Raw genomic sequence first — 9,704 nt, 5'->3', positions numbered from 1 at the left:
TTCTGGCATCAGCATCATGTAATAATGAACAGTTGCACATAAAAAAAAAATACCCGGAGGAAACAAAAACAATAAAAAACACCGCCACAGATTGCAGGAGAAAAAGAGCGCGGACTCCGGCTCACACAAGAGGCAAGCGCACCTCGCCGCCTTGAATTCCGTGACTATAAAATGGCCTCCCTCTCCCACGACGGCTTCTCCTGTTCCCGCTCTTGGAAAGGAGCGTCGTTGTGACGTCGCCCCCGAACGGAATACGTTCCATCCTCTGCGGCTTGTCTCTCCCCCTCCCCTTTCTTTCCCCGCTTATCCATACACACACCCCCTCGCTTGCCCGCCTGGCCGCGATGCATGCCGGGATCGCAACCCTCCCGCCAGGTCTTCCAGCTTCCCGGCGTGCCTTGCGCCCAGCTGAATGGGGGCAGTCACAAGATGGCGGCGAACGCAAACTCTGCCGGTGGCGGCGGCGGTAGCCTCCCACTCTTTGACTGCCCGACCTGGTGAGGGTGGGGGTGTGGGCCGTTGGAAAGCGGGGAAGCCGACTTGGCCGTTGCAAGGGGGACTGCGTTTTCCTTGGGAGGCGGAGCAGCATCCTAAAAGAGGGGGAGCGGGTCCGGGGACGGGGGGGTTAGGAGCCCCTGGAAGGGAGGACCGATTGAAGGGAATCCCCTCAAGATTGGTCCTTTGAGCGTTGCAGTGTCGCGCTTCGTATGTGAAATAATTGGGATGTGAGGGAGGGAAAGGGTGTTTTTTAGCTTAGGCGGAACACATGTTTTCCACCTCAAAAGGATGCCTCTGGTCCTGAGCAGAGGGTTTGCTATTTATTGATGTGCCTCGGAATAGGGACGGCGAAGAAGTTCAGTGTAGGACGCGATATGATGGATTAGGGCAGGCTGTGTGGCTACTGAACGGTCTTTGTGAAATGAGAGAGTAGGCTGCTGAGTATGGACAAATGACATAAGTTTTACTTTAAAATCTCTGAGCCTGGGAGAAATCAAAATATGCTTTCATCCTAGGTATGTTACTGAAGTCCTGCATATAAACCTACAAAATGAGGAGGTGGTGGGGAAATTGACTTAGGCAGCATGGACATTCATTTGGGATATTTGGACACAAATCTTGCCTCAGTGGTAAGAATCTGAATAATGGACAGTGTAGTAACTAAAATCTACAGTATATACAAATATGTATTCCTTGGATCAAAGTAGTTGCCAAGTGGCAAGTTTGTTTGAGTTTCAACTTGGCCATCAACTGTGTCACGTGATTTAAATAATCATTAAATTGTAGGACTTGGAGACTTATTCTTTTGAAATAGCTTATCTTGGGAATAAATTGAGAAAGATCTAGACTTCACTGTGTGTTTGTTAGACTTTACAGAAAAAATGTGAAAGAGAGATTAAAGCAACAATTGAAGAGCTGTCAAAATGTGCCCCAAAAATGCAAATATGCTCAAGGATTTTGTAATACAAGATCCACCAAGGTTTTTTTAGAGAGAGATTGGCATTTCAAAGATAAAAAGTCATCTGTATTGTACCAAAACAATCATTTGTATCACATCCATTGTTTTGACCTTAACTAATGACAGGACCCAACAAGGACTCTGAAGCCAATCTTGGAGATTGTGTCTTTTTATGTAGTGGTAACTGTGCATCCAAAAATAACTGCAATAAGCATTTGAAATATTGAGTGCTCAAAAAGCTTAACATATATTAACAGTTTTAGCTGCTACACAACTGTTTATGTGTAGCAAATTTGAGAGAGAGCATAAAAGTTAAAATACTTTGTAGCAGAGGCAAGATCTGAACAGGAGATGTTAGGTATTTATGTAGTCATGTCATGTAGTTTTATTTCTCAGCCACATGCCATCCTCTCTAAATCAGGCATATAAACCTATACATCACAGAAATATGTAAGACTGTATTTGTAGACACATTTGTTCCCTTATATGCTGAATTCAATAAATAAATAACCTCTCCAAGTAGATGCGGTCGCCAAAGGGCACAGTAATAATTCTGATTCATGCTGTTTCTCACTGGTCTTCCAGATGCTTCCAGGAAATCCCTACATAGAACACACCACTTTTGTTTTCAAATAATTGGAGTCATATTCCTTATGAACTGGAGGTTTCATGATTTGTAGGCCCAAATTAACGAATTTTCGGTCCCCTTTTCAGGCAACCATCTGAAGGCAATTGATTCACAATTTGTTATATATTTAAATTGTATGCTCAGTTTAACTAAACATTAGGGCCAGCATTGAGCATAATTGACTTTTTTTGTGCCCAAGTTCAGGTTCTCCCTATCAGAGCAACTTGTGGTCATTTTACATCTGTTGATAAGTTCAGAGGTTCCAATGGCTACTTTTAAGTATTCTTAAACAAAATATTTTTCTTGTGTTTGTTTCCCAGGGCAGGAAAGCCTCCACCAGGGTTGCACTTGGATGTAGTCAAAGGAGACAAACTTATTGAGGTATGAAAATAGATGCAGAAAATTTGAATACAAGCCAGGTGACATACAGTACTGGATAGCTGTAGAGCTTATCACAGGCAGAAAGAAAGACTGAATATCTAAATTCTTTTTTTTTTTTTTTTTTTAGTTTTAGATTGTCTTGGCTATTTCTAGCAAGACATCTGAATTTTTTTCTGTTGGAGTTGCATGTGGCTATTTGCATCCAAATATTCAAAGATATTGAAAATGCTGAAAATCTGAAATCTTGCAAAAACAGACTTCTGCACAAAAACAATCATTCTGGATCCAAATAGTAATCCAAATTATTAAAAACAATAATAAGTTCTGTGAGTTGAGCTGCATGCGCTCCTGTGTGCTGGCCCGCGGCCCAATTGTGAATAGGCCATGGTAGTGCGTGGTGGCCCAGGGGTTGGGGACCCCTAATTTAGATAAGTATAAATTATACCATGCTGAAAAGCAGTGTCACGTGGTATTAATAATTTTGTATGTTGATTAATGACCCTATCTACTTGCAGATAAACCAAGAATTTTAAGTTCAAAATACATCCCCAAAATTGGGTTTGACTTATTTATGGATTGTCTTATCTGCAAATAAAGATAGACCTTGCTTAATGGCTGCTCTGTTTAGCAGCTGTTCAATGTACAACAGTTCTGAAAAATTCAATGTGCACCCATATCTTTTATTGTTTTTAATAATTTGGATTACTATTTGGATCCAGAATGATTATTTTTGTGCAGAAGTCTGTTTTTGCAAGATTTCAGATTTTCAGCATTTGTGTCTTTGGTTAGAAGGTGTTTGGGTACTTCATTCTTACATTGTTTGTTCTCCATTGCAATACTGTCTCTCTTCCAAACCAGAAAACCTTGGTTGTCTCTACTTTAAGAATCTGTATTTAGATGTAATTGAAAGCTACAATTAATTGAATCATTCCTGGTTTAATTGCAGTGTAACAAGAAAGAAAGAAGGGAGCAGTATAAGGACTAAGCAAGTGACTCATGCACTTTCTAATAACTCTCTCTGGTTTGTCCAAATATCCCAAAAGTGGGATGGAACACTTCTTAAGAAGAATGTATTATCAATGTGTAACTGCAAATTATGATGCTATTTCACTTCTTCAGACGTCTTAAGCACTTGATACTAACCAAGCCATCTGTGCCTTCGCTCTCGTTTAGAGTTCAAAGGTGAAACTAGTGATTGGCTGGGTCTAAAAAGTGCAACATCAAAGTTAAGCCATGAAGTGATTAAGCTCTATGTGTGGAGAATCACATTGGGTTATAACTCAGAGGCACAAATGAGTTTTCAGTTGTTGATGCCTTTAAGAATGGCAAAATAATTAGCTTTTCTGCTTTCCCATTTCTTTTTATATAACTTAAGTAACTCTGGAGGCAGTGTGCCTACTTATTATACTTGTTTGTAAAGTTGCCGAATTGTTAGTTAATTTATTTTTTCTGCAGGTACCATTGTCATTTAGATCAATGGTCCCCAACTGTTGCAGCTTGGCGGGAGAGGGTTGCACAAATGGCAGGCTGGGCCACACGTGCATGCTGCTTGACTCATGTGAGCAGCCGGTTGGTGCGCACACGCATGCACACACAACTCAACTGTACCAGACTGCCATTGGCGTGAGTTGAGCTGCATGCACTCCTGTGTGCTGGCCCATGGCCCAATTGTGAATAGGCCATGGCTGGGGACCCCTAATTTAGATAAGTATAAATTGTCCCATACTGAAAATCAGTGTCACGTGGTATTAATGATTTTGTATGTTGATTAATTACCCTATCTACTTGCAGATAAACCAAGAATTTTAAGTTCAAAATACATCCCCAAAATTGGGTTTGACTTATTTATGGATTGTCTTATCTGCAAATAAAGATAGACCTTGCTTAATGGCTGCTCTGTTTAGCAGCTGTTCAATGTACAACAGTTCTGAAAAAGTAACTGTATGACCAGTTCTTACATTTATGACTGTTTAGCACATCCCCACAGTCATGTGATCGATACATATTTTACAACTGGCTTCCAGCAAGTAAGGTCAATGGAGAGGTTAGCCGTAAAATCTCAAGTCACGGTCACATAATGTCTCACTTGACAACTTGTAGTAACTTGCTTAACAACCAAATGAGAAGTTTCATAAATCTATCATGATCACATATTTCACTTAGCGACCACATTGCACAGCAATGGAGTTGCCAGTTCCAATTGTGATCACTAAGCAAGAACGAACTACACGCATGCACGCACATGGCCCTTGGGTTACGTCCACTCGTTCCGCAGCTGTTCACTTTTGCTGCAAGGGTGCTGAATGATAGGACCTTACAACCCGTCCGTCATAACATCCTCACAGTCATGCAATCACAATTCAGGTACTTGGCAGACAACAAGCTTAAAATTATGATGTGATTACCATTTGTGAAACTCCCTCACAGACAGACACAAGAGAAATCAGCGGAGAAGCCAGCAGATGTTGCAAATTGGTCCTCTCTATATTTGCAAAGCAAGCTGATTTCCATCATGTCCATACCCAACATAGTATTCTTTTGTTCTGGAGACATATCAGTTTTGAGGATCCAATCCTATTATGACCCTTCTTAGATTTTCCTTTACTCTTAATCCATTCATCCTTCCCTCATTGTTTATTTTAGTTTGATTCAATTATTTTATACGAACAAACCAGAACAACAGAGTTGGGAGGACCTTAGAAGTCTTTTAGTCCAACCGCCTGCTTAGGTAGGAAACTCTACACCACTTCAGACAAATGATTATCTTAACATCATCTTAAAAACTTCCAGTGTTGGAGCATTCACAACTTCTGGAGGCAAGTTGTTCCACTGATTAATTGTTCTAACTGTCAGGAAATTTCTACTTAGTTCTAAGTTGCTTCTCTTCTTGATTAAGCAATGAGGTCATATGATGTCACATTTTATAACCACCTTGCTTAGCAATGAAAATTCTAGTCCCAATTGCCATTGTAATGAGGACTATGTATACTTATTTTTAAGAACCTGTAAATATTTGCGGATAACCCAACCTTTAAAATTTTTAACTAGAATACAATGAAAAATTGTTACCTGTGATTAAGCCAATGTGAAAATTAAAACATGAAAATTTTATCCACGAGTGACACATTTTTCAATTGCTAGTCTTTTGGTTACCTTTTTTTTAAAATTCTCGTGGCACAATGAGGATCTCCCCTTTTTATACCCAGGCCCATGATTTTAAGAAAGTATAGGCCTCCCCCCAAATATTCACCCATTTGTCTTTGATATCTTGTCACAGAAACTGATCATCGATGAGAAGAAATACTATCTCTTTGGGAGAAACCCCGACCTGTGCGACTTCACCATAGATCACCAGTCATGCTCTCGGGTCCATGCTGCTTTGGTTTACCATAAACATCTGAAGAGAGTTTTTCTTATAGACCTGAACAGCAGTAAGTTGATAAACAATGTCCAGGGCATCCTGATGGGGTGTGGAAGCGTGTATAAAGTAACTGGATAGTATGAGGCACTGGTTAAGAGGGAGGCATACACTAAAATTAAGGAAAGGGACTGTGCTTTAAGTAATATTTTAGTAACATGATTAGTATTTGTTGCTTTTCCTCTCCTCCTTATTCTAAAATGCTTAGCACATGGCACGTTTTTGGGCCATATTCGTTTGGAGCCTCATAAGCCACAACAGATTCCCATTGATTCCACGGTTTCCTTTGGTGCTTCCACGCGGGCCTACACCTTGAGAGAAAAGCCCCAGACATTGCCCTCGGCAGTGAAAGGAGATGAGAAGATGACCAGTGAAGACGACGAACTCAAGGGCTTACTTGGTCTGCCAGAGGAAGAAACAGAGTTAGACGTGAGCACAGTGTTTTTACCTGCATTACCCATGTTGCATATCTAGTTTATGAAGGGAACATAGACGTTTTGGCTTGAACTGTGGCTTGGCACAGTAGAGCTGTGCTATCCTTAAAGATGGGGAGGGAAGGTTCTGTGTGACAAATTTGCTATTGGTGGGCCTAGGCAAGAGAATAGTAGTAGTGACCAAATTATTTGAACCAGATTCTTATTGCTTGTTTTACCTGGGGATATCTTCTTTAGTGAGCTAAGCCAAGAGCTGCTGAAGTTTGGTCTGATACCCTATTGAAGTTTCCTCTTGATTAGGGTCTAAATACTGTGTAGTCCCTATCAAAAAGTGGCGTTTTCAAATTTTCATTTTGGTGGCAGATTTTAAGAGACAGAATGGACGCCTAAAGCTTTGCCATATCCTAAACCCTAATATTCTTCCAAAAGACTTGGCCAAGATTTCTCCCCCCCCCACCTCCCAGTAAACCCCACAGAAGGATAAAGTTCTATCTGTTCCAGAGAGATCATAAGATTACTGCCACTACAGAGTTTGAAATTATAGCACAGTTTCCATTCCCCCAAATTGTTAATCCTTTAATCTGTACTGCGATAGCAATCTCTTCCTTTTTGACATCCTAGAACCTGACAGAGTTCAACACGGCCCATAACAAGAGGATTTCCACATTGACAATAGAAGAAGGGAATCTGGATATTCAGAGACCAAAAAGAAAACGAAAGAACTCAAGAGTAACATTCAGCGATGACGATGAAATCATTAATCCAGGTGAGTAATGTGGGCCAGGAATAAGCAACCCAGTCCCCTTCTGACGGTTGGAATTACAACCCATCCCTTCTGGCTATCATGGTCAAGAGTTGCAGTTATAATGCAAAACATCTGGAGGGTACCCCAACACCAATCTCTGTGGACCCCCAGATTGTTCCTAAAGAATGCTGCCTGCCTTGTTACTTGCATGCAAGCATGTATCAATATACAGGATACTTTCCTAAAGAAGATAATTAATGATAATGCCTTTCCTTTTGGAAAGGCTTGGATTAAATTCTTTCAGTGCTAAATATACTCCTGAGATTCCACTTATGATTAACTGCTGTACTTCAATCTCTTTTACTCCTGCAGAGGATGTGGACCCTTCCGTTGGGCGTTTCAGAAACATGGTACAGACTGCAGTAGTTCCAGTGAAGGTATGTAACTAAATTGAAAAATATAGCTAATATGGCTCTTTAGTTTATTAAAATAATATGGGAATAATCTTAAACAGTCTGATTCTTATTACTACTAAATCAGAACAAATATACTGTCAGTATTAGAACTTGCATTCGGATCCTAATTACATTTTTCCCAGTGAACTGTGTTGCCAATTGGATTATATTTCATTTTTGCCAAGGACAGAAATATGTAAAGAAATAAGATTAGGTTTCAATAAAACAGAAGAATTGAATTCATCCACAATCATCTTTTGTTCCACAAAGTGAAAAATAACAAATATAATATAAAAGTCATCCAGATGAAAAGCTTCTGAATTCCATTTTATATAACAACCATTTTCCCTGGTTACTAGACTATAGAAATACAGATTATTGCCCTCATTTCCCCTTCCTTTTCTGCATAGCCAGGAAGAAGTTTTAATCAGGATTCATTTTCCTAGAATACAGCTTGCTTTGACATTCAAATTAAGATGTATTTCTTCAGTAATGGTCAGAAATTCAACTCTACCCATGCAGCACTGAACACAGGGTTAGCTAATTTATAGATTCACACAGAACCAAATTCTCAGCTTTGAATTAAAATAGTTTTCTGTGAGGTTTTAGCTGCCAGGATACAAGCCTAGAGAATAGGCTTAGATCTGACTTGATAAAAATGGAAAGTGCAGGGGACTGAAATTCATGACCTAATTCTGTTTTTAACCCTGCTAACAATGAGGAGTTGGTATTTTGAAGTGAAAAGTTCGTCAGGCCCAAAACCAAGAATAACGTGTGTTAATTCTTCCTTATTGCTCACACCTATAGAAAAAAATCTTGCCAGACTGAAGACTCCGATTTGCATCTGCAGCAGGGGTGTCCAACCCTGGCAATAATTAAGATTTGTTGGGCTTCAAATCCCAGAACTCCTCAGCCTGCCCTGTGTGTCCACAAGTCTTAAAGTTGCCACGTTTGGACATCCTTGATCTATAGTAAACTCTCTGGGGAGCCGGGGGGGGAGGGGGGACTGTCTTCACTCTCATATATGATATCTGGGCTGAGTAGCATGTGCCCCCTCCCTTCTGGAGATCCACCTCCTCACAAAAACTCAAGATTCTGCTAAATGTCTGTGAGACATTTTAATTCCGTGTGTTTTGTTTCTCAACAGAAGAAGCGAATGGACAATTCTGGCTCCCTGGCTGTGGATGAGGCTGCAACTCGTCGCATGCAGAACTTTCCCTACGGTGGAGGACTGTATGGAGGCCTGCCTCCCACCAACAATGAGGCAGGCGCCCAGACCCACACTATTCACGGCACAGCGCTCATTGGGGGGTTACCAATGCCCTATCCTAATCTTGCCCCGGATGTGGACTTGACTCCGGTTGCCCCCTCCACTGTTGCCATGAACCCAGCTCCCAACCCTGCTGTCTTTAATCCCGAAGTTGTGAATGAGCCCAAGAAAAAGAAATACGCAAAAGAAGCTTGGCCGGGCAAGAAGCCGACCCCTTCTCTCTTGATCTGAAGAGCCAATTTGAGTCTGTTCCGGGAGGCAGGAGCCAGAAGCCAGGCGGGGAAGGGGGAACTGTACAAGTGCAGCCACAACTCTCAGACTTGGGGGTCATAGCCAGATTTTTTTTTGGGAGGGGGGCTTGTGACTCCTTTATACAACCAACCTTCAGAAGAGTTCAAAAGGTGTCTAAGAAATGAAATGCAAAAATATATCTCTCACTGCCTGTGGAACCACATTGCCTGGCAGGTTCTTTTTCATTTACCCAGACATTGCAGTGGCCCAGTTACTTTGATTCTGGCATTATTTGTGCATTTAAGGGGCACTGTCCTTGTGTATATGTTGCAGCTATAGAAATGGCAGGTGGTTTGCCACTGATAGTGTCCCAGTTCTTTTTCTTTTCGGGTCAACTGGTCTCAAAGGAAACCCTCGGCCCCAGGAGAATTTCTTGACACTTCCATAGTATTTTGACAAGCACATCAGTAATGGTTTTAATTTAAGTCAAATACCATGTGTTGCTTTTGTATCTCAGGATTATGAAGTGCTTTTAGTCTAAGGTAGACTCCTTTGCATTTGCAAGGTAAACCTACCATCAACATTTTGATGACTGCAAACCAAATGAAATGGTCATGGAATTGATTGCTTTTTGACCTTCTTGATTGGAACCACTGAGAGAAGATTATGGCCATTTCAGATTTGGT

The 9,704-nt window shown here is 41.0% G+C and overlaps 1 protein-coding gene and 1 non-coding gene across 4 annotated transcripts; both read left to right on the top strand.

The window, feature by feature from the left end:
• The first annotated feature begins 384 nt into the window (after nt 1–384).
• On the top strand, nt 385–9,202 carry PPP1R8 (protein phosphatase 1 regulatory subunit 8). Of its 3 annotated transcripts, none has more exons than XM_032228219.1 (7): nt 385–497; nt 2,405–2,465; nt 5,743–5,896; nt 6,050–6,312; nt 6,939–7,083; nt 7,435–7,499; nt 8,668–9,202. In XM_032228219.1, the coding sequence occupies exons 1-7, from the start codon at nt 430–432 to the stop codon at nt 9,016–9,018; spliced, it is 1,107 nt and encodes a 368-aa protein (XP_032084110.1). In that variant the 5' UTR covers nt 385–429; the 3' UTR covers nt 9,019–9,202. The 3 variants fall into 3 exon arrangements, with proteins under 3 accessions (XP_032084110.1, XP_032084109.1, XP_032084111.1); XM_032228218.1 differs by having other exon boundaries at nt 386–497; nt 8,665–9,202; XM_032228220.1 differs by having other exon boundaries at nt 387–497; nt 6,092–6,312; nt 8,665–9,202.
• On the top strand, nt 3,592–3,759 carry LOC116516280. Its single transcript, XR_004256338.1, has one exon.
• Nucleotides 9,203–9,704: the final 502 nt, after the last annotated feature.

The sequence above is a fragment of the Thamnophis elegans genome, chromosome 12, assembly GCF_009769535.1.
Source record: "Thamnophis elegans isolate rThaEle1 chromosome 12, rThaEle1.pri, whole genome shotgun sequence".
Lineage (NCBI taxonomy): Eukaryota > Metazoa > Chordata > Lepidosauria > Squamata > Colubridae > Thamnophis > Thamnophis elegans.
Note: the sequence above shows the minus strand (reverse complement) of the source record. Positions and strands in the feature narration are given on the sequence as shown.

Excerpts from the sequence above, each read along its gene's own strand:
- PPP1R8 (XM_032228218.1), top strand. The coding sequence starts at position 430 with ATGGCGGCGAACGCAAACTCTGCCGGTGGCGGCGGCGGTAGCCTCCCA. Across the intron at positions 5,897-6,049 it reads TCTTATAGACCTGAACAGCA|TATTTGTTGCTTTTCCTCTC; the intron begins GTAAGTTGATAA and ends TAACATGATTAG. Across the intron at positions 6,313-6,938 it reads AGGAAGAAACAGAGTTAGAC|AACCTGACAGAGTTCAACAC; the intron begins GTGAGCACAGTG and ends TTGACATCCTAG.